Here is a 27,299-nt window from a genome sequence, read left to right as displayed (position 1 = left end):
AGAACTGCCTGCTGTCACAGGATTGGCAGGCGAGATTCATGGTCGGCAGTGGTTAGCACCGCAGCCTCACAGCTCCAGCAACCTGGGTTCAATTCTGGGTACTGCCTGTGTGGAGTTTGCAAGTTCTCCCTGTGTCTGCATGGGTTTCCTCAGGCTGCTCTGGTTTCCTCCCAAAGACCTGCAGGTTGATAGGTAAATTGGCCATTATAAATTGCCCCTAGTATAGGTAGGTGGTAGGGGAACATAGGGACAGGTGGGGATGTGGTAGGAATATGGGATTAGTGTAGGATTAGTATAAATGGGTGGTTGATGGTCGGCACAGACTCGGTGGGCTGAAGAGCCTGTTTCAGTGCTGTATCTCAAACTAAAAACAACCATGGTTTAGAAGAATGGAGATGTGACCTCATTTTGTAGAGGCTCAACAGGACAGATGCAGAGAGTCTTTCTCCTGGTTGGAGACTAGAACTAGCAGTCAGTCTCATAAGGGATTGGTTATTTAGGACTGAGATGGAGACATTTCCCCCCAGGAGGTGTAGAAAATTCCACACCAGAAATGTGGATTCTTAGCTATCAAGTATATTAAAAACAGAAGAAAGGTTTTTGGACACGCAAGAAATCAAAGGCTTTGGGGATATGATGGGGAAAATTGAATGAGGCAGATGATCAACCATGACCTTATTGAATGCAAAGCAGACTTGAACATACGACCACCTCCTGTCCTTAAATGTTCCTAAAGAGCAAGACTGAATTATACACGTCAAATGAAAATTGAACAGCAAAATTACTGAAGTAGCGATTTAGGTCAAAGTGACTAGATAGGGCTCTGAACTGAATGCACTCTGAGGAGCTCCGCAAGTAGTCAAAATGCGCCACAAAAAAACACTTAAACATTCAAGCAAGATCTCATGACGTTGTTCAAAACAAGGATTTTTGCAAAGGGAAATTTGAAAGCAGATTTTACAAGTTCTAAAATTAGAGCCCAATACCAAAGTGAAATAGAGATGCTGGAGATCTCAGACACTGCCTGAATATTCCAGCAATTTGTGTTTGTCTAGAGTTAAAGTAACTTAATAGTTCAAGCTCCAGGAGCAAGAAAAAAGTTAAATCACACTGCTATATAAAAACAAATGCAACTTACTTTCTTGGCATACAGTACAATCTTCTGGAACTGACCAGTTTCAGCAAAACACTGGATAACTTTATTGGGGACATTTGCCCTCAGGTAGACACTCAGTGCCAGTGTGGGATCCACAGCCTTCACAATATCACCAAGCTCCTCAGAACATTCCAGCTACAGGAACACAACATATAGACCCATTAAACTCAATTACCACAAGTTGTTTTAGTTTATTGCATAAACTAGGCCTATGGCTTAAAAGTAGGACTATGCAAGTGGTAGAGCATTTTCAACTAGCAGTGGTACTGACATAGGAACAAGGAATGGTGATAGCAAAGAGTGCTACAAATACTATTTTGACTTAAAAAAAAAGTTTGGGCTTACAAGCCAGCAAGCTTCAATTTAAATGGAATTCAGTAAGTAAAGAAATTGATAATTCTTCACAAGTTTAAAATTGCTACTTTTCTCTAAAAGGAAAGAGATATGGGGTTAGACATAGGCCAATATCCCATCAAGGTGTTTGGACCATTGTAGGCAATAGAAGTTGGAGGTGCAGCTACTCGGGCCCAATGCCATGTGCTAGCTGCAAAAAATTAGCATAACCTACATTCAACTGTAGATTTGGCATAAGTGGATTAAAATATGAACTGTAGGCTTGCAAACTTAACACTGGAGCAGAGGAAAGGAATTTACATTAGTCCACATTGTCCAAATGCTAGATGTGTGAGCTCAGTGTAGAAAAACAGAAATTGCAAACAGCAGGGAAGAGTGCATTTATGGATTAATTCTTATTTGCATAGCAGAATTACGAGTATCTACTTAACTTCAAGCTTTTGGTATTCCAGGTGGATTTCTGGACAGCAGTTAATTTCAGACCCTTTATATAGCATAAAGGAACTCAATGTTACGTTGAATGGCATAAATAAAAACCAACTTCGTGTATCAAACTGGACTACACAGCAATCTGTTCAGCCAATTATTTATTGACTGAGAAACCAGGTAACAAGGAGTTGCTGCCAAAAATAGCTTTCTAGACCACATTAAAATCAATCTTGCAATAGATAAAACCTTGATTGCCTCCCTTTTGCTTTTAATGGCAAATTGGCACCTATTGCCTAGAGTCTGACTTTGAAAGTCACTAACCTTATCCTGCCCGAACTAACCCTTGAATAAGAGCTTCCCTTCAAGGATTCAGCTGTGAGACCCTGGAAAGGTCACATTATATATCATTTGTTGCCAAGGTGATGGGCCTTGAACATTTGTTCAGCCTTGGTGATTGCACACTCAATGTGGTTTGGTTGGAAATGCTAGGATTTTGACCCAATGAAGGAATGGTGACTTATGTACAAGGCAGGATCATGTGACTTGGGTGGGCAGTTTGAAGGTTATGGTAACCTCAACTGCAGAAATAAGGGGATCATGGGGCTGATGAGATGAGCTTGGCAAGTTACTGCTATGTGCAAGGTAATACACACTGCAACCAGTCTGTTGGTGGAGGGTGACTTGCAAGTTCAGTTAACCAGGACCAAACAATTTGATTATGTAGTGTTGCAACTCCACCATTCAGAAGCAAATATTTATCAGTCTGGACAGAATGGCTCAAGGTAGCAGTCTTCAAGGCAACCAGGGGCAGACAATACATTCAAGTCATTCCAACATAATCAAGCACAAGAAAAAAGTTTAAATGCCACTAAATTGTAACGCCTACATTAAAAATGCTCTGGTTGCCATCAACCTTAATTCCAATCCATTGGAAGATCCACAACTTGAAACGAGAAATAAATAGGCAACTGGAAAAAAAGTAGCAGTTAGGGGATTCATGTTTTCTTCATACACCAATTAATGTTATAAAAGACCAAGTTGCAGTTTCACATCTGCCAAGATCACCACAGATAGGTAGTTGAGCACAAGCACATGACACTTGAATGCAGCTGCAAGTTCAAACTCTTATTGTAGAGTGTGCAAAGACTATTGCCTGTATGGACTCAAATTGGAGTTCCATCTCTGTTCAAGTATTACCTTATCTTCTTTGAGCCACTTCTCAAGCAACTGCTTGCGGCCCTGCTGTAGCACAGGCCTACATAGTTCCAAAGACTCAAATTTGTTCAGCTGCCCTTGATCAAGCAGGATTCCGAAGTACTGAAGCAAAGGGGAAGTCTGTCCTGGCTGGGCAGGTACACTCTGGAAACGCCGGATTGTGTCTGGGGTGCGCAAGATACCCTGGTTTAAAAAGCAAAGATATTTTAAAAAGTGAAATGCACAAACAAAAAATTCCAAGCCCACAGGAATATTGATAAATGATATTGTTGAGCAAGACATGATCAAAATGGTCAACACAATGGCCTTATTCAAAATTACATTAGTCACTACATAAATTTAGCTCAAGGCAAGCGTTGCCAAGATTTAGTTTTCGCAATCTAAAAGTAACAGGTTCAGAATCAGTATTACATCAAGAACTAAATTAAGTTAAAGCCACTAAATACAGCACAATGGCTATTGAAGCAATGTTCAGGAAAACTTGAATATCCAAGTGCAAATTTATGGGTTAAGTCATTAAGTGGAGAAAGCAACTGGCAGCACAAGATTTAAAACAGCTTTAATTTCTTTCAATTTCCTTCAAATAATCACATTTCATGAATACCAGTTGTATTCAGTGAACCTTTGATCCACTTTTTGCCAAGTAAAACATTTGCCCTCATCCTCAACTCAATTCAATTTGTACTGCACTGTATAATGCATTACCTTTGGTGCATTTGCAGCTATTTTTGCTGCCTCAGAATAGCTTCCTTGAGCAAAGAGAGCATTGAACTTGCGAGCGAAGAGTTCCTCTGCCCCGGCCAGATTATTGCGCACGGCCATGCGCAGTGCAAGGTCTGGGTTCTGCAATACGTTGGTGATATAAGGAATGATGTTCTCTTCCTCGACGCAGACTGACAACACCTGGAATATTAAACAGCTGTTAAATACTATTTAGGGAACTATTTAATACAAATGCAGAGGGGATTGTATTCGGTTTCGTCAGAACTTGGAACGACTGCAATGTGATTTAATGTGGAAAACTGGTATCTTATACCAGTATTGTCAGATTAGAAGACAGATCATTTTGGTTGACCTGTGAACCTTGATAAGTGAAAAATATAGCATTGAAATTGTGCTTGGGAGTAAAAAAGAATTCATTCTAGTTAGTCTAAACATTTGGTTTCCAAGGGAAAACAATTTATACAGATGTAGTTTCTACAAATAGAATTGTGAATGGCAAATTGCCAAATTTCTTACTGGAGTTTAGATTTGCAACTGTTGCTGAAAAAGCAGAAGAATTGATGGTGCAGACCAGGCTGATATATCTTGCAGCAGCACAAGAACTGAGGTGCAACTTTTCAGGTCTCAAAAGTGCAGGGGGAAGGAGATGTGCCCTTGGGATCAAGCTAAAATGTTTGGGAAAATGCATGCTCTCCCAATTAGCACTTCCTCAGATCACCTACTTACTATTGAGCATGTTAATCTTTGTATTGTAAGAGGGAATCTGTTTTGTGTATCAATTGATTATCTGCAGGTGGAGGGTTAGTTTTTTTCCAAAAATCTAAGAAATACATTATAAAAGAGAATTCAAAACAGCTCCAAGTTTACATTCCAGAAAGTGCAAAAGAAAATCAGTTTTCAATACAGAACACAAGTTGCCTCAACCCTTCCATTCCATTTTACATGCAATGCACATTTTACAGAAAACCCATATTTTGGTGTATACAGTTAGATGAGTTTTACTTGGGTTCCACCCCTTGGTTCATTACGGCAGGAAACCCTAGTGGTCTTTCCCCATTGAGCCTTTGCAGCAGCTGCCCCAAGCTTTAGTGCAGCCTTCAGCAGTCTTGGACCTTGGAATGTGCCAGTCTGCAACACTGTCGTTGACAACTCTTTGCACTGGGAGACCAGCAAGTTTTGGGCAGGCCAGTCTTTCACCAAATTTAGATTTAGATTTTAGATTTAGAGATACAACACTGAAAACAGGCCCTTCGGCCCATTGAGTCTGTGCCGACCATTAACCACCCATTTATACTAATCCCATATTCCTACCACATCCTCACCTGTCCCTATAATCCCCTATCACCTACCTATACTAGTGGCAATTTACAATGGCCAATTCAGCTATCAACCCGCAAGTCTTTTGGCTGTGGGAGGAAACCGACGCAGACACGGAGAACTTGCAAACTTCACACGGACAGTACCCAGAATTGAACCCGGGTTGCTGGAGCCGAGAGGCTGCAGTGCTAACCACTGCACCGCCCTCCAGCAGCAGATGTTTTGAGAGTGTCCCTGGGTACAGCCTGTAGAGCACTGACTTGTTAAGAGCTGCTCAGGTTGAACTTCTGCAAAAACCACTGCATCTTTCCCCACTTGCTTTGCAAAGGCACATTCGATAAGGAGGTAGGCAACAGTCTCTTGCCCACCACAGCCACCTTGAGGGCAATGTGCACAGGCAGAGAGATTCCAGGTGTGCAGGAAGGATCAGATGGAGCCCTTACCAGCCAAGCTATGTCTAGATGCTTGTTTGCAAGTTCTGGTGATTAGGCATTCTGCCAAATGACCTAGATAGTCTGCTCAGGGAAGCATCTGACAGTATCCACCACCATCTCTCTTCCCCTCACAGGGCCTTGAGGACATTCCATGCAGACCACTGCCTGATGGATTGGTGGTCAAAGGTATTTTTCTGCACTAACTTTTTCATGAAGGATAGGTGGTACAGCACAGTCCAACTGGATGGAACATTCCACAGCAATGTGGCCAGACCCATCCTTCGCAACACTGGGGAGAGCTAGAACCTCAGCAGTAACACTTGGCGTCTGCATACTGGGGCTCTACACAGTTTGATGCAGCTGCACACAAAGGTGGTCATCAGGATGAGGGAGACGTTGGCATGTTTCTTCTGCCTTTATCCAGAGGTTTGAACAGTGTCCCTCTGGACCCGGCCCATTTCAGATCTCCAGATAAAGTGGAAGATGGCTCAGGTGACCATCTTGGCACAGGAGTGGGCTATAGGCCAGACTTGTGCCATATACAGTAACAATGTGAGCACCTCACCTGATGAGCAGGTTATTGCTCACAATGGAGAACACTGCTCCTGCATGCTCAGTTTATATAGTTTACCATGGCTGCTTGCTCCATGTTCTGGTGTACACCCCAGCCCCTCTGAACCATATCCCCATAGAAACAGAAAATAAGAGCAGTAGCCCATTTGGCCCAAGCCTGCTCCATCATTCATTATCATGGCTGATAATCCAACTCAGTAACCTGTTCCCACTTTCGCCCCATACCCTTTGATTCCTTTAGACCCCAGAGCTATATCTAACTCCTTTTTGAAAACAATATTCAGCCTCAAATGCTCTGTGGTAGCCAATTCCACAGGCTCATCACTCTGGGTGAAGTAATTTCTCCTCATCTCAGGTCCTGAAAAGTTTACCCTGTATCCTTAGACTATGACCCCTGGTTCTGGACTCCATCGGGAACAGCTTTCCTGCATCTACCCAGTCAAGTCCTGTTAGAATTTTATAGGTTTCTACAAGATCCCCTTACTCTTCTGAACTAGTGAATATAATCCTAACCGACTCAAATCTCTCAAGTCAGTCCCACCATCCCAGGAATCAGTCTGGTAAACTTTTGCTGCACTCCCTCTATAGCAAGAACATCCTTCCCCAGATAAGGAGACCAAAACTGCATGCAACATTCCAGGTGTGGCCTCACCAAGGCCCTGTATAATTGCAGCAAGACATCCCTGCTCCTGCACTCGAATCCACTCACTATGAAGGCCAACATACCATTTGCCTTTTTTACCACCTGTTACACCTGCATGCTTACCTTCAGCGACTTGTTTACGAGGACACCCAGGTCACACTGTATATTCCCCTCAGTTTGTCAGATAATCTGCCTTCCTGTTTCTACCAAAGTAGATAACTTCACACTTGTCCACATTATACTGCATCTGCCATGCATCAGCCCACTCATTCAACTTGTCCAAATCACCCCGAAACATCTATCCTCCTCACAACTCACCCTCCCACCCAGTCGTCATCTGCAAATTTGGAGATTTTACATTTAGTTCTCATCTAAATTAATGTATATTGTGAACAGCTGGCGTCCTGGCACCAATCTCTACAGTACCCCACTAGTCACTGCCTGCCATTCAGAAAAGACCCATTTATCCCCGTTTCCTGTCTGCCAATTTTTTTTCTTCCCCATCTCAATACACGACCCCCAATCCCATGCGCTCTAATTTTACATAATCTCTTGTGGGACTTTGTCAAAAGCCTTCTGAAAGTCCAAATAAACCACATCCGCTGGCTCCCCCTCATCAACACTGCTAGTTACATCCTTGAATTCTAGTAGATTTGTCAAGCATAATTTCCCTTTTGTAAATCCATGCTGACTCTGCCCGATTCTACCACTGTTCTAAGTGCTTGGCTATAAAGTCTTTGATAACGGACTCTAGAATTTTCCCCACTACTGACTGGTCTATAATTCCCTGCTTTCTCTCTACCTCCCTCTTTAAATAGAGGGGTTACATTAGCTACCCTCCAATCTGTAGGAACTGATCCAGAGTCTATAGAATCTTGGAAGATGACCAATGCATCCACTATTTCTTAAGTACTTCCTTAAGTACTCTGGGATGCATACCATCAGGCCCTGGGGATTGATCAGCCTCCAATCCCATCAACTTCCCCAACACCAATTCTTGACTAAATACTGATTTCTTTCAGTTCCTCTCACTAAGCCCCATGTTCCCCAACATTTCTGGTAGGATATTTGTGTCCTCCTTTAAGACAGAACCAAAGTATGCATTTAGTCAGTCAGCCATTTCTTTGTTCCCCATAAGTTCCCCTATTTGACTGTAAGGAACCTACATTTGTCTTCAATCTTTTTCTCTTCACATACCAACAGAAACTTTCACAGTAGTTATGTTCCCCGCAAGCTTGCTGTAGTACTGTTTTCCTCTTAAAAATCAATTCCTTGGTCCTCCTTTGCTGAACTCTAAACGGCTTCCAAATCTCAGGTATGTTTTTCCTGGCAAATTTATATGCCTCTTCCTTGGATCTAATGCTATCTAATTTCCCTTGTAAGCCATGGTTTGGCTAACTTTCCCATTTTACTTTTGCACCAGACAGGGATAAACAATTGTTGCAGTTCATCCATGCACTCCTTTTTAAAAGTTTGCCATTGCCTATCCAGTCATATCTAACATTTCCCAGTCATGGCCAACAAACTGACCTGACTGAAGGGGACAAAAGGATCAGTCAGCCAAGTTACCAAAGAACTGGTCTTGCTCTTGCTGGGATTGACTTTGGTTCCCAAGGCCAGTTTGAACAGGTCGCAGATGCTCAGTCTGCAGACAGCGGATCTGAGAAGACGGCAATGTTGTTCACATACAGGGAGGCTTAGACCAGAGTGCCTCCGCTGCCTGGGATGGTCACTTATGCCTGCATCCTTCTTAGTGGACCCAGCAAAAAGTTCAATACAGCAAAGACAGGGGAGGGAGGACAGCCCTGTCTGACTCCAGATTTGATTGGGAAACTGGGGTCTTACTTGAGCACTTATAAGCAGACACTTAGAGACTGGTGAAGTGTTTGAGTGAGGAGCTACATGTATAACCCTTTACTCTGCACAATAAATGTACAACAGTAAAGATAGGCTCCAGCATTATCCTTTCATAAACTTTCTGGAGTTTACTCAGTAGAAGTCATTCTATCCTATTCAAAATTTTACTCCATTACCCTGCAAGTATTCAAGGTTCAAGTTTTATTAAATTTGATATGATTCATGAACTGTAAAAACAAGGCCAACTGCATGATAAAATGTTGACTGAAACATATGGGAATGCAAGTAACCAAATTTGGCAGAAACCAGGTTACCACAGAGTTTGGATCAAGATATACAGAAACCAGCTCCAAAAAGTACTTCAAAATAAAGGATAAATTGGTTAGATCAAAATTTTAAAAACGACACTGTACATTGGGAAGGTGTTAGGAAATTTAAGCCAGTAGCAACTGAAGAGTCCAGCTAAGAGTAGTCTACTCATTAAGACACCAAACCAACCGCTGTCAGGAGCTGACGGAAATCAACCCCAGTGACTGTGTAATCACACCAACACTAGTTCCACACTGATTGACAGGAGGATCAGGCCAGTTTTTTTTTGGGGGGGGGGGGGGGGAAAAAAAGAAAAAAAAAAAGAGAATGGGACAAAAAAGGGCCAAGAGTCTAGTTATTAGACTTAGTCACTCATGGCTCTCATGATAATTTGCTTTAATTAAAATGCATTTCATGTAATTTAGGATCAGAACATTTTCAAACTTTTAAAATCTTAGGCTATATAGTAAGAATATCACTCAGATGAGAACAGGATATGAAAAAGCAATGGTGAAGGAAGTTAAAGGTCACAGGACCAAAAAGCCAATACTAATCTAATCTCAGAAACGAGAGCCTTGATGCCAGCCCATTTCTGGAGCTCCTTGCACAGCAGATAAGAGTGGCAATTAGTTTGCACAAATACTGCAGATTTGCAATATTAGCATAAATTTAAATTTACACTGGTGGATTGGACAATTGAGCAACAGAAGTTTTTAAAAAAAAAAAAGAAAATGTGAATTCTGAAAAGCCAAAAATGATTTGTAACCAACTAATGGCAACACTAGTTCCCCATGATGCTAACCCCACTCCACAAAACAATAAACCTCCTTAGTTGCCAAATATCAATCCAAACATTGTGCCCTTTTGCATCATTTAGACATTAAGGCAAGGAGTTTCTTTACCAAATCACATGCAAAGAGGAAACAAATGAGCTCAAACATTACATGCACTGCATTGACAAAATCAGTCATAGGCAGTGATTGGCATGTGTGGGAAGAAATTCTAGGCTAGTGTTTAATAGACATTGATGCAGCAGCACTCAACCTGGAAGCACTCATCTGTTCTCCATAAAATAGAAGGAATATTTACACATTTGATAGTTAAACTTTTCCCAAGGAAAGTAGCGTGTAATCAGGATTACAAACAGTACATTTTACAGGAGCAAATGATACTTCACTTATCCAGGCTTTGTAGAAAAACATGGACAGCTAAAGTTAAACAAAGCACAACTCCGACTATTCAATGTTGGCTAGAAAATTCCCCTCAACTGAAGCTAGAAAAAGGGAAGTGGTTATTTTGAAATGCAATATTTAAAAAAACTTCTCAGCCACAGCTCAGCTGGTAGCACTCCAGTCAAGAGGTTGTAGGTTCAAGTCCCACATCAGACACTGGATACAAAATTCAGTTGACATTCTAGTGCAGGAGAGGAATGCTGCCATCTTTCAGATAAGACATTAAACCAAGGCCCTGTCTACCCTCAGGAGTAATAGATCCCACTGCACTATTGCCAAGAGTAGGGAGTAGGGAGTTGAGAGTCTGTCAATTTATCCCTCAGCTATCAAAAACAGATCATAGTCACATTGCTGTTTGTGGGAGCCTGCTGTGTTTCCCTGTATTACAAATAACCACTGGGGAAAAAAGTAATTGGCTGTAAAAAAAAAAAAAGTGCTTTGGGACATCCTAACATGAAAGGTGCTATAGAAATAGCATTTTTTCCCCTGCAAAATCAGTGACCATTGAATTGCAGCAGCTCTTTCCAAAAGACTACCTCCACTAAACAGAAAAAAAAAAGTTCTTCAAATTGCACCTCCAAATTTCATTGAAATAAGTTTTTATTCAAACAAAAAATAGTGCAGTCCTGGCTCTTACAAGGAAATCCAATTCTGCGCTAAATTTAATGCTTCAGGCAATCTTTTAACAGGAAACTAGAACGGTGTAGACTGTTTGCTTGCAGAAAAAAAAACAAATCTTGAAACTTCACCCATCTCCTGTATCTGCAGCTAGTCTCCTCAGGCTTCCTTTTGATAGGAAAAGAAAGGGACTTGGTCAGTCTGGTGATGGCAAATTGAATGGACCTCCCAATTTTACTTCACAAATGTAGCTCCTGCTCACTTCCAGGGCATGAAGTCACTAGATGGGATCCACATTTTTTGCTGAGTGGGGGAAAGGAAATTGAAAACTTGCCACATTTCAGCTACTTAGTATGCTGATATTCTACACAAAGGACTAGAATAGAACTAATTCAATAAGCAATTTTTCTACATTCTCCATGCCAGAAAGACTCTGAAGAATGACACTTGGTTGAATATAATGGCTGTTAACAGATCACATTGCCATATTAATTTTTTAATGTTACTATAACTGGCAGAGTGATGGATCAAATGATTCTTGGAGTAACACTTGTGCTTCACAAGTATACTTAAATTACAGATCGTCACATTGCTTTGTTTCCTTGAATGAAAGTGCAACTAACATTTGCTCTAGTCTGAAAATGACTAGAATTCCAGAAAATGGCATGGATCACAGGACAGTTCTGGTGAATCAAATACACCAATAATATCACCAATACACCAAAAACAGTCACTTACTGAAACTTAGCAGCACAATTTATAATTTGAGCAATAAGTAGGGTCTGAACTGAGCAGGAGCTGCATTCTGCAGAGTAAAATTGAGGCTCGTTTAGCTAAAATGAACAAAAGCCTCCATGTCAATTGATAGTGTAATTTTACTGTCCATCTCAAGTATGCGAAATATGGTATAAACCACTTACAGGCATTGTTGATAGTACCTTTAACAGAAAGGCCATCAAGCAACTTCAATGATGCAAGGAAAAGAATGCAATGCCAAATGACTTGGTATTAGCAGAGGTTTCTAAAACTTGGTCAGATTTAGTTCTTCATAAAGCTCTCATTGCAAACAGTTATATTTCACATGTAAAAACTAAAACTTATGGCCAAATACTTCCAATTCAGTACACAATGTTTTCCTACCTGACCCTTTCTATTCACTCCAATTATTCCTGCTGTAGCATCATGTCCTGCTGTAACGAAGATAGTCTCGCCACTGATTCTGTTCATGTAGATGCAGGTGCCAGTCTCCAAATCATATAGATGGATGTATCCATATTTAGTGATCAGGAAAACAACATCATGCTTCACACTTATCTTTTCAGGAAAGAAAGATCCATTAATGTATTGTGCCACTTTTAGGTACACAAAGCTTTCTATTCTGTTATGACATATTGTAAAGTTACAGCAACTGCTGTATGGAAATTACAAACTCATCTTCAGAGTCCAAAGACTCGTTTGACCCAGATTTTAGCTAAGTTGCTGCTTGCAGCACTTGAACTGTCCCATCAGTGGAAAACCAACTGCAGTTAAGGGAGCTATAGTGGATGCATTGGTGAAAGGCCCTAAGTAGAAGAATGCAGACTGACATCTGAAATGCAATGCTAGGGTACAAAACAGTAAATCCAATCTTGTTAAAGGAAGGCAAAATTAACTTTACTGTACAAAAAGCATTAGCATATTTGTAATGTTTTAAAAAAATATTCATGGACATGGACATCACTGGCTAGGTCAGCATTTACTGCCCATCCCCAATTGCCCTTGAAGGTGGTGAGCTGACTTCTTGAACCACTGCAGTCCATGTGAGGTAGTTACACCCACAGTGCTGTTAGAGCGTTCCAGGATTTTGACTCAGCGACAGTAAAAGGAATGGCGATGTTGTTCCACGTCAGGATGATGTGTGGCTTGGAGGGGAACTTACAGGTGTTCTTATGCATTTGTTGCCCTTCCAGTTGGTGGAGATCACATGTTTGGAAGGTGCTGTTTAAAAGGAGCCTTAAAGTGTTGCTGCAGTGCATGTTTAGATGGTACACTGTTGCCATTGTGAATCAGTGGTGGAGGGAGTGAATGTTTGTGAATGGGGTGCCAATTAAGTGGATTTGCGTCCTGGATGGTGTTGAGCTTGTGTTGTAACTGTACCCATCCAGGTAAGTGGAGTGTCTTTGATCACACTCCTGACTTGTAGATGGAGGACAGGCTTTGGGGAGTCAGGAAGAGTTGCTCACTGCAGGATTCCTAGCCTCTGACCTGCTCTTGTAGCCATGGTATTTATATGACTACTCCAGCAAGAATGTGCTTTGAAGTGGCATCATAGGTTGGAATTAAAGTCCACAGATATTTGGAAGCCAACAGAATTTCCAATCACTGACACTATTTGTCTCCAAGCATGCAACTTTGCATGGTCTCTTCTGTACTCTCTCCTGCATGAAGTGAAACCTGTAAATTATAGACACCTTCAGGACTGTTATCAGCAGTCTTCATTTGCAAAAGGGTTAAATTAGGTACTGCAAAACTTCAACCTTGAACCAGCTAAGATTGAGCTGCACCACTGCCAAGAATCCCCTTCCTACACAGCTGTTAACTTAGACTGCAAAACTAGCCATTTCATTTTAAACAGCACCTGATCTCATGTACAGATGCAACATTGGAGCAGGGAAAGTTGCCCCCTCCTCTTCCCTGTGGGAGGAGTGCGCAAGGTGGCAACAGGTTATGAAAGAAATTGTGGGAGTGCACTCTTTAGCTAGCATCCATAGCAGAGAAGTCAGACTATTCTTGGGAATAGGGTTGTGCAAACATTCAATCCTAGAATTAAAGCAGTTTCTCTGCTGCCATGGATGCTGGGTAAAGACTGCTACATTCCACAAAAGCCATTTTTCATAAAATCTACTGCTGCTGTCTACTGACCTTGTCCTGCGTTTCAAGTTGGAAATGACTTGGTACATTGAAGACTATCCTGGTTCATACCTAATGTCTGTTATATTTTACCATGTTATTTGAGTCTCGAAATCTGTTCATACTGGTTTCACCATGTACAAATTCACCCAGTGTATATTGTAATGATCTACTGACCCAGTTACAGTACCAAGATTTCAGTGAGGCTGCCTAGTGACAAATCTCATGCAGTTGGCATATTGAATAGTTCATGAGCCAACATACACAGGCATGCACTAAGTGCAAGAAACAAATTTTCAGCCATTTTAAATATTCATTACAATCTGCCTTGCAGGCAAAAATCTAATGTTTAATTCAACCTGCAAGACAAATATTCACTGTCTTGAAAGTACAAAGCACCATCAACTTCATAAACTAGCAGTGGCTTGGATCATATTATGTGAGAACCCCATTAGCTTGCAGAAACTCTGATTAAAGAGGCAATGTACAGTTTCTCTATTGTGCATATTTAATTACCTGCATTGCAACAGGAAAGTCATTTTGTGCTTCTGGAGGGAAAAAGACATCCACTGCTTTTTTGGCAAAAGGCTGGTTCCCTGTAGGAGGAGTACCCACTTCAATAATGTGAAGCTACAAGGAAACCAGATAATATATTAGCAGCATATATACAGGTAGTGGAAACTGTAGCAGTAATTAAATAAATACAGAGTCAATATTAAAAAATGGATTCAACCAATGTTGGCTCATTAAGTTAATGTGGAATATACTGTAATCTAGAAGGCATATTAAGTGCTTTCTAGCCCAGCATTAACTCAAAGAAACCTGCTCAAAATCTCCACATTGTTTGAGAATGTTAGACAAAGCCATAGTTACATGACAGAGCTATAGCACAAGTTACTTTAGTCTAAAAGGTTTATAGCTGCCCAACCTCATCTCAGAGATGCTTAGTGTTAAGTTTCAAGTACAGCCCGAAATGGTTTTAAAACTATTTGGTAGAAACTTTACAGCCGTATGGATTCTTCAACTTCCTCCAAACAAGCCCCCCACAATTGTTCAGTGGGGTAAAGTGCACAGACTAAAGTCTGGCTACCTGACCCAGACGGTCAGGTCGAAATTCCAAGTCCAGCATTTGGGCTCCGGTCAGGTCGGGCTGGACATGGTGTGACTTCCCAAAAACTATCAGGCTTACCAATGATTTCCCCCCCACAACTCCAGCTGCAGCAATAGCCTACTGCCAGAACAGACGGAGATGTGTCAGGTCAGGCGTGAAAAAAATTAAAGAGCTCAGGCTGGCTGTGGTCTGGTCAGGCTGGGCCCAGGTTTTAATTTTATACCTGAACCAGGCTTTAGCACAGACTTAAAGTTCCAAACTTTGTGCTGACTGCAGGCAGTAATACACCAATTGAGTTCTCGACTAGGAAAAGAAAAAGCTGTTAATGTTACCACTAAGATTCCTTCCCAGTTACTGGAACTGGCAAGGACAGGATGACCTCCGACAGGCCTCCACCTTAGTTTTATCCCACCACTGAACTGATCAAGCTGGCACTTTCACTAGGTGGTCAGGAAAGCAGCCAAAAGTTAAAGATTTTAGATCAGTATTGTCCTAAGCTGATAAGTACAGTGCAGTTGTTAGAAAACTGAAGTTAGCCTTAACCTTTAAAAGATTTGCAGTCAGCCTTGCCAGACAGTTGCCCAGTAACTATACTAGTGTGATACAGAGACTCACCTTCCCTCCAGCTTGTCCTCTGACAGCAAAGCAGAACAAAGTTGACTCCTCGGCATTGCCTTCCATCTTGAACTGTGCAAAGGCTGCTGCATGTCCTTCAATTGGCTGAGATACCTTCCTGTCCAGAGAGTATAGCTGCATTGCACCCACCACACGGTTTTGCTGTTTAAAATATTCAAATTTAAATTTAGGAGGATTTTTTTTTTTTTAATGTACTTTCTTTCTCTTCCTCTCCAGTCCATTTGGAGAAGGATGCCAAAGGTGTACTTAAAGCCCCTCCAAAAAAAAGTTAGTGCACATGTCTCAATTACCAGAACTAGATACCTCAAATGCTTTTAATGGCCAATTTGCTTCCAAAGCAATCTGGTAGGTACTTTAGCTCCTGCTGTAGAACAAGCACAAGACCAGCTCCCAAAGCCATTGACTGTTGTGCATTTGTTTAGTCATACAGAAGCATCCTGGCAGGAACCAGCTACCCCTCTCCTTCACCCCCACCAATATTGACCTTGGAAGAATCCCTCTATGCAACACTATTCAGCTGAGTCACTAAAGGAAACCACCAATTGTTGCCTACTTACACTAAACTAGGATATAGGGCGGCACAGTGGTTAGCACCGCAGCCTCACAGCTCCAGGGACCCGGGTTCAATTCTGGGTACTGCCTGTGTGGAGTTTGCAAGTTCTCCCTGTGTCTGCGTGGGTTTTCTCCGGGTGCTCCGGTTTCCTCCCACAAGCCAAAAGACTTGCAGGTTGATAGGTTAATTGGCCATTATAAATTGCCCCTAGTATAGGTAGGTGGTAGGGAAATATAGGGACAGGTGGGGATGTTTGGTAGGAATATGGGATTAGTGTAGGATTAGTATAAATGGGTGGTTGATGTTCGGCACAGACTCGGTGGGCCGAAGGGCCTGTTTCAGTGCTGTATCTCTAATCATAATCAATGCCAGAGATTCAGTACTGAGGGACACTGCCACCACATATCCAAGAGGAGGCACCTTCAGCCAACATCCATTCAGAAAACACAGGAAGGAAAATTATAACAGCAGCCCCTAGTGAATGTTTCATATACCTGTGCAGAGATACCAATAAGTAGTAACCACTTCTGCTTGGCATCAGTACGGTAATTGATGATCTGGCAGCCTGCTAGACTGGAGTGTCTATCAAAGACCTTCATCGGCTGAGACTCTCCCTCCATGCTCCAGTGATAAACTGCAGTGTCCGTTACCAGGGCAATTGTGTTCAGGGAGATCCATTTCCAGAAAGTGACATCATCCACCATGGTATGAGCCTTCATCTTGCTTTTCATTTCAATATTAAATATTTGCAGTGTTTTTCCAGCTGTAGGAATTTATACAAATAGTTAATGCAAAGACTAGGACTAAACAGATTCTGTCAAATTGCTCCAATCTTCATTTGGCTCTTCATACCCCTTCCTTCAGACCTTTTGTTCATGAGTCAGTAACTCCCAATCTAATGCTACAAAATTCACTTACATGCTTCCCTTCAAAGTTTAGGTTAGAATTAAATAGAGGTTTTGAGCAAATTTGATGCCACCTGGATTCAAATAAATTTTGAATAAACTAGTGTAAATTTTTAGACTGCAGAGCGAGTGGTACTCACTGGCTAAAGTTCATTCTAGAAATTAGCTTCAAGGTTAAAATTAAATTGGACTGAGGTCAAAGAAGTGAAGAATCTCAGGACCAACTAGTTGTCCATTTGATACTAGGTATACAATAAAGCCATCCAGAGCAATGCAGTATGTCTACAGTTGATGCTTTGTAAAATGATTTTACAAAATTGCATTACATGTGAATGTTAGGTCTGAACCAGACAGCATTCATCTGTATGCATTTCTGGAGCACAACACTGCAAAGGACGGGAACATCTACAACTAGCAATGGAGGCCAAAATTCGCCCACTTTCAAAAATTGATGTGGGCCAAGGCTACATGAGAATTATTGGAAACAGTACAAACATCCTTGCTGAATTACTGCATTTTGAAGTTTTATTCTTTGAGGTTTCTCCACAATTCACATCAAGAGTCAGGAATGAGGTTGGATCATGGTCTTTGGGCATTAAGAATTTAATGCTACAAGACAAGGCTCTGGAAATTAAGATTCTTAATAGGGAGCAGAACAAAAGGAGATGCAGCCCACAGACAAACTGCCTTTTTCCCATTTCAGCCTAAAGTAAAGATGTATTGAATGAAAAAATTCAATAGTGGTCAGAAAAGTTGAAAAACTCCCAATAAATTATAATGAAAGTACAAGGGATAACCCAACTGCTTAGTGCTTGTTCCCATCCCAAATATTCAGCAGCACACAACACTACATAGCAATCAAAAAGCAAAATTCAGGCTCAAGGCTCTGTTCTGGTCCGGTTCATAAAGTGCAACCTACATTCCCTCACCCACCTGACTTTTCAAAATTCAAACCTATGGAACAAAATGCCCAAGAATTGAGTTGGTAGGATCTAGCAAGATAAATTTCAGACTCAGTTTGACGACCAGGAAAAGCCACACAATTTTCTTCCAATTTTACTTCTGTTACATCCCCTTTACCTAACTTGCTCGGAGCCAGAAATGATTGGAAAGATTGCTCAAGTCAAGTACTGCGTCATACTCAATTCAACTCTGCATAAGGCCTCAAGCCTTACAGACACAAGATTGTGCCTCTCCATGGAGGTGCAAAAGTAAACTGCAGCTAGCTCCAGTTTGGGTGCTTTGTTTTAAAAAAAAAGCATGTAGATAATTTCAATGATGTTAAAGGCATGTACAATGAGCAATAAATTCCATTGGTCAGGCTAGTCAGTTTTAATTTTCAGTGCAGATGGTCCAACTTTTGGGAACAGTTTAATCTATTGCTACAGCAGCAAACATTTCAAATGTGATTCTGAAGTCCATCAAGCAAGACAGTTTGGAGATCCAACAAGTTAAGTTTTATAAACTGGACCAGCATCAAGAGTCTAAATTTAAAGTAACTCACCATCTGCTTATACAAAGCAAGCAGTAAAAAAAAAAAAAGCAAAGTAATTGAATCAGTGAAACAAACTGCAGATATTAAGTGTCACAAAAGCAAACTTACATCAATCAAGTTAACCTTCAGTAGCTGATGTTCCATAGATTTAAATCTCCAATTTGTTGAACAGCAGATATAACAGGTACTGCATTTCACTGGTACTTAACTTCATACTTAGTGAGTGCCATATGTATCCAAGAACCTTTGTTTGCAAATTTTTGCTTGTTAAAAATTTGGAGCAATTATACATTTAGACAGCAGAGGATATCGGGGCAATAGCTAGGGAAGCTACTAAATCAGAAACTTTGATGCTTTGGCTTCAGTTATTCAATCAATAGTAACTCCCCCAAACCAACTGCTGTTATCAGCACTCCCTGCGTAAAGAAACTCAATGTAAAACAAAAAAGCTAATATACGTAACTCATTTGCACAAGGCAAGAGTATGTGGATTTTATTGGCTATTTAAAAAAGGAATTCAGCCGTTAGAAATGGTAGCCTTTTGAAAATAAATGTGAGCAAACACTTGTTCCCATTGATATCTAAAGTGGAATTTTTCCCAACTAAAATCAAATAGGGTTTGTTGGGTCCATGCGACAATCCAAAAACATCTGTTCAAGTCAAACAATGCAGCTTTTATTCTGATGAGATCAGAAGTGTCAAGACCTACATGCTCTGTAGATGGCAGAGAAACCAATTTAAAGTTCTAGGACCTCTCAGGTGGCGTCAGCTGCACATGTACTGTAGGTTGCAAGGCTAAAAAAAAAAATCACTTTTATCTGCAGTACAGCAGCTGCCCTATGCACACCTCCCCAGTTTACTTTTCCACCCTGTGCTATGCAAGACACCAGTTACAAAACAGAAATGGTATTGTTAATGTCCAGTATAATGACATCATTGCATTGTCTAACCTACAAGTTCCACACATTTAGCTGGCAAAAACAAGGAGTCTAGTGGCAATATGCACCCAGAAAGAGTCAACATATGCTTCTATGTAGGCTTGTCTAGTTTTAATTAGAGCTGACTACGCATCAGCAGTTTGCTGCACTGTAGTAATGTAAAAGTACTTTACTAGGAGCAGGGAACTAGGGTCAAAGTCTGACATTTACCTGAACCATCCAAAACTTGCTTTAAGCAGACAAAAATTAAAAAGCAGTGACATTTCCTTTATCCCACAATTTACTTTAATACAGGAGTTTAGGAACTTAAACTTTGCACTGGAGGATATGGTGGCACAGAATGCTATTTCCAGCCTACACTAACTGCACAATTCATAGTTTGCTTTGACACCATCTACAAATTCCTTCATTAGGGAGCATAGGCTTGCCTGAAATGAGCTCTCAGGATACAAGTGTTGCTGACATTTAGTGCCTAGTGACCAAGATGGTGGCACTTAACTGCCCTTGGTTGTATCAGATCGTAGGGAACTGGAGTCATGTATAAGCCAAACCTGGAGTACAACAATGTTTTCATCCAAAAAAAAAGTTAGTGAACCAACTTGTTCTTGCAATCTTCAGCACAAGCACTGGGGAAGAAATTCAATTCAAATGCAGTGAAATACCAAGACCATACAGGAGAAATTATTCAAAAATCCAAGAGCAGTTTTAGAAAAAAAATCTGCTGTAATAGATTTGGGCAATTTCAACCATTCCAGGTTAAACCCAACACTAACAATTGGCTTTCAATTAAAGCCTAGTGCAGAGATATTAACTGCAACTTGAATGTGGTTGGCTTATTAGAACACAATTGATCAACTGGAGGTTGAATAACCACAGTAAAAAAAAAGTACATTTGCAGCTAGATCACTGCAATGACCAAATAGAAGTCTGAATTTTCCTACAGGAATGGAATCACTGGAGAATTCCAAATTTTCTGGCTTAAAGGGGAAATGGCAATTATGTATATTTTAAAAATGGGCTAAGACTAATTAAACTTAATTGAATAGATTTAAAAACCTTTGGCTGGGATGGTGTTCCAACTGCAGCATTTGTTAGCTACCCAAGTGGGTTGTAAAGATCAGTTAATAAGTGCTGCAGCTAAAAGTTTAAATACTCTGCAATACCCATGAGGATTTCCATTTTTTGTATTAATTTGGGATTCTTCATTTTAAAAACTGAAAAAGGCCTTCAGTGGACATTGAAACAGCTGAACTTTATGGATGCTTTTAAAAAGCAAGGTCAACAAGAGGTTGCTGTTTTTGACTAGTAAACAAACTGGAAAATAGCAGAGAGTTTGTCCTAAGAGTTACCCTTTGGTGATGAGAATTAATGACTTAGCATGTGACTTGTTTCTGGAAAACTTCAATTTTCCTTTTAGAACTTTAAAAACCAATGGGTTTAAACTAAAGCAGGCAATTTGGAATTTGAGATAGACCTGCCAGGTTATAAGAACCAGAAAAGTATTACACCTCTAAAGAGTCCTTGCTCTTGAAAGGCAAAAGCTTGTATGAAGTGGCTTTCATTATTCTGTCATTTAACACCCTCCCTGCACTAACACTGTCTTTCAGCACACTGTTAACACTTTGCCCCATGACATCCTTGTTAGTTATTCTGTGACCCTATGTCCTATCAACACCTTCCCTTTTCTTTTGCCCCACCCCCACTATTGCCTTAAAACATTACATTTCTAACTTTTGCCAATTCTGATGGAAGGTCACTGGCCTGAAACGATAACTTTGCTTCTCTCCACAGGTGCTGCCAGACCAGAGTATTTTCCAGCACTTTTTATTTCAGATTTCCAGCATCTGCAGTATTTTGCTTGTATTTACTTGTATGAAATGCTACTGTTGCCTCCTGCATTGCTGAAGAACACCTAAATTTGCAAAAATCTTGTATCTTCAAAAAAATACTTCTGCATTGAATGAGAACTGACTTGTTGCTACATCCCTAATGCAAGACCCATGTGAAGTCTTGTACAGTTGAATTGCTTTGACAGCCCACCCAGACTGTTCAGCCTCACCTGGAAAGACTAAGTGACATCCAACTATGTGGCTTTGGGACACCTCAAACTAAAAGAACTTCCTCCAGATCATTGCAGTCAAATTATTTATTCCTTTGTACCAGTTGTAAACAAAAATCCTTCCCCCCCCCCCCCCCCCCCCCCTCCAAGTTAACCAATTTTTGTGCATGGGGTATAAAATTAAAACCAGACCAGAGCCAACCCAAACTTGACTTGAGCCCTTCAAATTTTTTTTTCACCCGCCCAGACACAAATCTCTCATCTGTTCCAGCAGCAGGCTATTCTTGCAGCTGGAGTTGTGGGGACTCATGGGTAAGCCTGATCCCATGACTTCCTGGAAGCAGTGTCCAGCCTGACTAGAGCCTGAATGCTGGACTTGGAATTTCGACCCTGACACATGTAGTCGGTCTAGTCAGATTTGAGTTGGTAGCCAGGCTTTAGCGTGGGGGCTAGGGCAAAAAAAAAAAAGAGCTTTAATATTTCAATTTGCATATATTTACTTGGTTGAAGCTTGGTTTTATAATCAAAAACCGTTAATTGTCTAAAGAAAATAGTCTGGTGTGCTTTATTCTGGGGACAAAGTATTGAATTGGCTATTTCGTTAAGTGCAAAAATTTAATATGCTGTGACTTGAAGTGGGACTGAACAAGCGGTGCACTCCTGCCTCAGTCCCAACACTACAGACATTGTTAATTTGCTACCTGAACCAGCTACTGATCACTAAAGCTCACTTCTGGCAATATTTCAATGGCTCAAAGCTTTATTCTAGTTACCCAAACCAAAGGACAAGTGAAAAGGGATCTTAATACCTTCCAAAGGCCCACAACCAATAGCTATATTTTGAAAAAAAACTAGAATGTTAGATTTCAGATAAGAGGATAAAAGTTGAAGTCACAGTATATTTGGATACCTGACAGATTCACTGATTAGTTTCTATTTACAAGATAGTCACCATAAACAATGCAATTGCACTGATCACCAGCTTTAGAAAACACATCATTTGATCAGTTCCAAACAAGCCTTAAGTTGGTCAAAAGTTTAGATTTACAAAGAAATATGTACATAAATTCCTTTTCCAAATCAGATCCAAATTAACATTAGCTTCTCTGCATTATGAGCCCATGTTCCTATTCTCTGACAGATCACAGTGGACCTCAAATACACTAGTGTGGTTGGGGGTGGGGGATACATTTCTTGAATGGTCAAAATACTCTTGCAAGGACAGTTTCTCTTTTTCTCCCCCACCCCAATCCAAATAGATCAGAAAAAATTAGTTATCAATGCCTAGATGTGCATGGAGCTAACAAAGTTGAAACGTATGTCATTGCCATCATTTACAGTCATTAGTTGACAAGCCCACAGGTGTGTGAAGGGAACCATATAGTTTGAATACCAATGCCACGACAAGGCTGGTGATGGCCCCAGCCTACACAAACTTGTAATTCAAGACTGCTAAAGATCAATCTGAAACAAAAACAAATGTGAAAAACCATTAAACTAAACATCTGGCTTAGCAAAAAAAGTACTAAAACTGGCAAACTCCTCCCTCCCCACAGCAAACAAGTCTGTCAAATTGCCAACCAAACCATTTATAATTCATTCTTACCTTTTAACGCAATAACCTTGCTGGCTGGGTTCATAATGGCACTATCGGCCGAGATTGGACGGCGAATGGGATTGTTGGGCTCATTCATATCAATGATGACCACCTGGGCTTGCTCACCAACTTTCTCCCGAATACAAATGAACTTGTCAGACTCCATAGTCAGGGTGCTAAACCCAATATTTGCAGGATTAATGCCCAGGTTTTGGAGCTGAAACATAAAAAGTTTTTTCAATGCAAGCGTTCAAAGTATGTCAAAAAACTAGACTAGTAAATGTTGTGCAGACATGTGGAAACACAGCCAAGAAAGGCTCAGTCCTACATGAGCTCAAGAGGCATTGCTTGAGTAGGAACTCAACCACTAATGAGTTCAATAAGCTTCACTTAATACTGATGCCCCACATTTAAAAAAAATTTAAACTGAGCTAGGTTACACCATGATTGAATTTTTTTTTACATCTGAGCATGTGAACATGGAGCTGAAGGAAAGGCAGGCTTGGTTGGCTCTCAGCATTCATCATGCTTATACACAAATTGGCTGGGATGCTGACAATTAGTTCCACTTCAATCTTCTGCTGCTCAAGACAGAAATAATGCAGTGGGCAGGAATCAAGTTTGCCCAATAGTTCAATGATTAGGATTACCTGCAAAGAGAACCCTTTAAAAAAAAACTAAAATAAAAAGTGATGTCTGGGTTCACTTCATGAGGAAGACACTTCAAAAGTCACACCCAAAAAATAATTTGGATTTTTACTTAAATACCAATCATGTTGCAACCCTTCCAAAAAGGGAGGGGCAGGACTGGCAGCTAATATTCTAGTGGGTGAACAGTACCATTGATGGGGCAGGGTTGAGGCAGGAAGTAAAGTTGCTTACAACTCTGGTCCTCAATCAAGACTATATACACTATAATCTAAGCATCATGCAAGACTGCAAAAAACAGTTCAATTATTTAACCAGCAAAACTAAAAATGTAAAGTGGTTCCAGGTCTCATTCAATACAATTGCAACTTAGTCTAGGAATTAAGGGGAATACAAAATTGTGGAAGAACCTGTACAAGTTGGACAGGTTGCATCTGAACCAGACCAACACCCTTGCTGGGAGGTTAGCTAGTGCTGTTGGGGGCAGGGGGGTTAAACTAAATTGGCAGGGGAAAGGAATAGAGTGGAGGTACAGTAAGGAGTGATGCTCAAATTATAGGAACAACTGAGCCAGTCTGGAAGGCAGAGCAAATATAGACCTGTTAAAAGGTACAAGGGAAAAATGCAAGACTGGATTGCATCTATTTTAACAGACGGAGTCTTACTAGTAAAACAGATGAATTGAGGGTGTTGATTAGCACATGGGATGATGTTGCTATCAGAGACATGGTTGAGGGAGGGACAGGACTGGCAGTTCAATATTCCAAGCTATAGAATCTTTAGGTGTGACAGGAGGGAGGGAGGGAGGGGGGGGGGGGGGGGGGGGGAGAAAATAGAGGTGGCAGTGCACTGTTGATCAAGTAGTCAATTACTGCAGTAAGGAGGAATGATATCTTAGAAGGTTCTTCAAATGAAGCCATATGGGTAGAACTTAATCCCTTGGCTGGGAGTGTACTACTGGCCACGAGAGCAGATGTGTAGACAAATCTCAGCTGTAAAAATAGGTTAATAGTAGGGGATTGCAACTTACCTAATAACTACAAGTCTTGGTGTAAAAAGGGAGGGGAATTCTTAAAATGCATACAGGAGAGCTTTTTGAGCCAGTATGTAGCAAGTCCTACAAAAGGGGCAGTACTAGACCTAAATCCTAGGGAATGAAGCTGGACTAGTGGTAGAAGTCAGTGGGGGAGCATTTCAGGGATAGTGACTATGAAACTCTCCTTTTTCATAACTACCTTAAATCATACAAAGATGGAATGGAAATAAAGGTACTGAATGTTACGGGGCGGGGAAAAAAGAGAAAAAGAGGGGAAGGGAAGGCGGATTTCAATGATAAACAGGATATGGCCAAAGTGGACTGGGAGCAGCTACTTATAGGAAAGTTTCAGACCAGTGGGTGTCAAGGAGAAAATAGTGAGGTTTAGAGCCAACATGTACCCATTTAAAAAAAGGTAAGGATAGAACCAACAAGTCCAGGGAACCCTGGGTGTCAAGCAATGGGGTATTGGATCAGAAAAAAGGCTTATAGCAGATTTGGAGTACTGAAAACAGAAGAGGCACTACAGTATAGAAAGTATAGGGGGTACTAAAAAAAAAAGTAATGAGGGGACATGAAAAAAATACTGGTGGGCAAGATAAAAAGGAAAATCATAAGGTGTTTTATAAGTATATTAAAGGGCAAGAGGATAACCAGGGAAGGAGTGGGGCCCATTAGTGACCAAAGAGGCAATCTGTATGGAGCCAGAGGACACAGGTGAGGTTTTAAATGATTACTTTGCACCTGTGTTCACGATGGAGAAAGACAATGTAGATGTAGAAATCATAGAGAGAGGGATTGTGATACTTCCTCCCTTTCACTGCTAATATGTTCAAGTGTATCAGCTGTTCTAGTGGGCTTAAAAGTGGATTAATCCAAGCCCAGTTGAGATGTATCCCAGGCTGTTATGAGAAGCAAGGGAAGAGATAGCAGGGGCTATGACAGATTTCAAAATCCTCTGGCCACAGGAGGGGTACCAGAGGACTGCAAAAGAGGTGCCATTATTCAAGGGTAGCAGGGCTGGTGAGGTTCAGTGGTTGGAAAAATTCTGAAGGGCAGGATTAATCTCCACTTGGAGAGGCAGGGATCAATCAGGGATAGACAGCATGGCTTATTCAGGGGGAAGATCATGTCTAACCAACTTGATTGAATTTTGAGGCAGTGACTAGATGCATAGATGAGGGTAAAGCAGTTGATGTAGTAAGGCTTTTGTTACAGTCTCATGATAGATTGGTTAAAAGGTAAGAGCCCATTGGATCCAAAATTGGCTTAGTGGCAGGAGGCAGTGGTGGATGGTCGAGGGTAGTTTTTGCAAGTGGAAGCCCATGACCAGTGGTGTACCACAGGGATCAGTGCTGGGACCCTTGTTTGTAGTGTACATTAATGATTTAGATGCGAATACAAGGTAGTATGATGAATACATTTGCAGATGATAAAAATTGTTGTAGTGAGGAAAGCCTTAGATTACAGGATGATTATAGATGGGCAGAGCAGTGGCAAATGGAATTTAATTCAGAGAAGTGAGGTGATGCATTTTGGGAGGACCAACATGGCAAGGGAATATACAACAGATGGTAAGACCCTAGGAAGTACAGAAGGTCAGAGGGATCTTGGTGTACTTATCCATAGATCACTGAAGGCTACAGCACAGTTAGATAAAAGGTGGTTAGGAAGGCATATGGGATACTTGTATTCTCAGCCTCAACTGATAAAAGGCAAGAACAGGGCAGTTAATGGAGCTGTATAGAACATTTAGGCCACAGCTGGGAGTACTGTGTAGAGATCTGGGCACCACACTATAGGAAGGATGAGACTGCATTGGAGGGGGTGCAGAGGAGATTCACCAGGATGTTGCCTGGGCTGAAGCATTTCATCTATGAAGAGACACTGAAAAGGCTAGGGTTGTTTTCCTTGGAGCAGAGAAGGTTTGGAAGGGAGAGGGGGAGGGAGACATGATTGAGGTATACAAAATTATGAAGGGCAGATAGGTTAGATAGGAAGAAACTTTCCCCTTGGGAAGAGGGGTCAATAACCAGGGGGCATAGATTTAAAGGGAAGGGGCAGGAAGTTTACAGGGAATTTAAGGAAATAGTTTGGAGGGTGGTTGGAATCTAGAATGCATTGCCTGAAGGTGGTGATAGAGGCAGGAACCCTCAACATTGTAGCATTTAAGATGAGCACTTGAAATGCCATAGCAAACAAGGCTACGGGTCAAGTGCTGGAAAATAGGATTAGAGTAGTTAGGTGCTTGATGGCTAGCATGAACACAATGGGCTGAAGGGCCTGCTTCTATGCTGTATAAAATTGATGTATAGAATTTTGACTTCTGTAAAGGAGATTTAGTGGCAAAAATGAGCATCCTGCACTCCCAATTTTAAATGTGTTACCAAACTTCAAACATACTTGAGCACATCTTGCTGACATGACTGATAACAGTATATTACACCCATTTTCATAATCTAAAGCTGTGCAGCAGGAACTCCACACTACAGGATGAGAGATTAGGAGTTAGAGTAACAGATGCTTCATTGATTCTGTAACTGAAATGCCCTTGGCTAGGCATGATCAATAC

At 41.0% G+C, this 27,299-nt stretch overlaps 1 protein-coding gene across 2 annotated transcripts in view; it reads right to left on the bottom strand.

Moving 5' to 3' along the window:
- The window catches only part of LOC137346813 (clathrin heavy chain 1), a 120,176-nt gene that overhangs the window by 51,885 nt on the left and 40,992 nt on the right, over positions 1 to 27,299 (bottom strand). For both annotated transcript variants that reach the window (XM_068010703.1, XM_068010704.1), the window contains exons 3-10: positions 23,053 to 23,260; positions 16,544 to 16,812; positions 15,476 to 15,637; positions 14,266 to 14,379; positions 12,001 to 12,174; positions 3,860 to 4,057; positions 3,137 to 3,337; positions 1,139 to 1,291 (exon numbers count right to left, since the gene is read on the bottom strand). In XM_068010703.1, coding sequence (XP_067866804.1) covers positions 1,139 to 1,291; positions 3,137 to 3,337; positions 3,860 to 4,057; positions 12,001 to 12,174; positions 14,266 to 14,379; positions 15,476 to 15,637; positions 16,544 to 16,812; positions 23,053 to 23,260 — 1,479 coding nt within the window. The remainder of the gene's footprint in view (positions 1 to 1,138; positions 1,292 to 3,136; positions 3,338 to 3,859; positions 4,058 to 12,000; positions 12,175 to 14,265; positions 14,380 to 15,475; positions 15,638 to 16,543; positions 16,813 to 23,052; positions 23,261 to 27,299) is intronic.

The sequence above is a fragment of the Heterodontus francisci genome, chromosome 30, assembly GCF_036365525.1.
Source record: "Heterodontus francisci isolate sHetFra1 chromosome 30, sHetFra1.hap1, whole genome shotgun sequence".
NCBI lineage: Eukaryota > Metazoa > Chordata > Chondrichthyes > Heterodontiformes > Heterodontidae > Heterodontus > Heterodontus francisci.
Note: the sequence above shows the minus strand (reverse complement) of the source record. Positions and strands in the feature narration are given on the sequence as shown.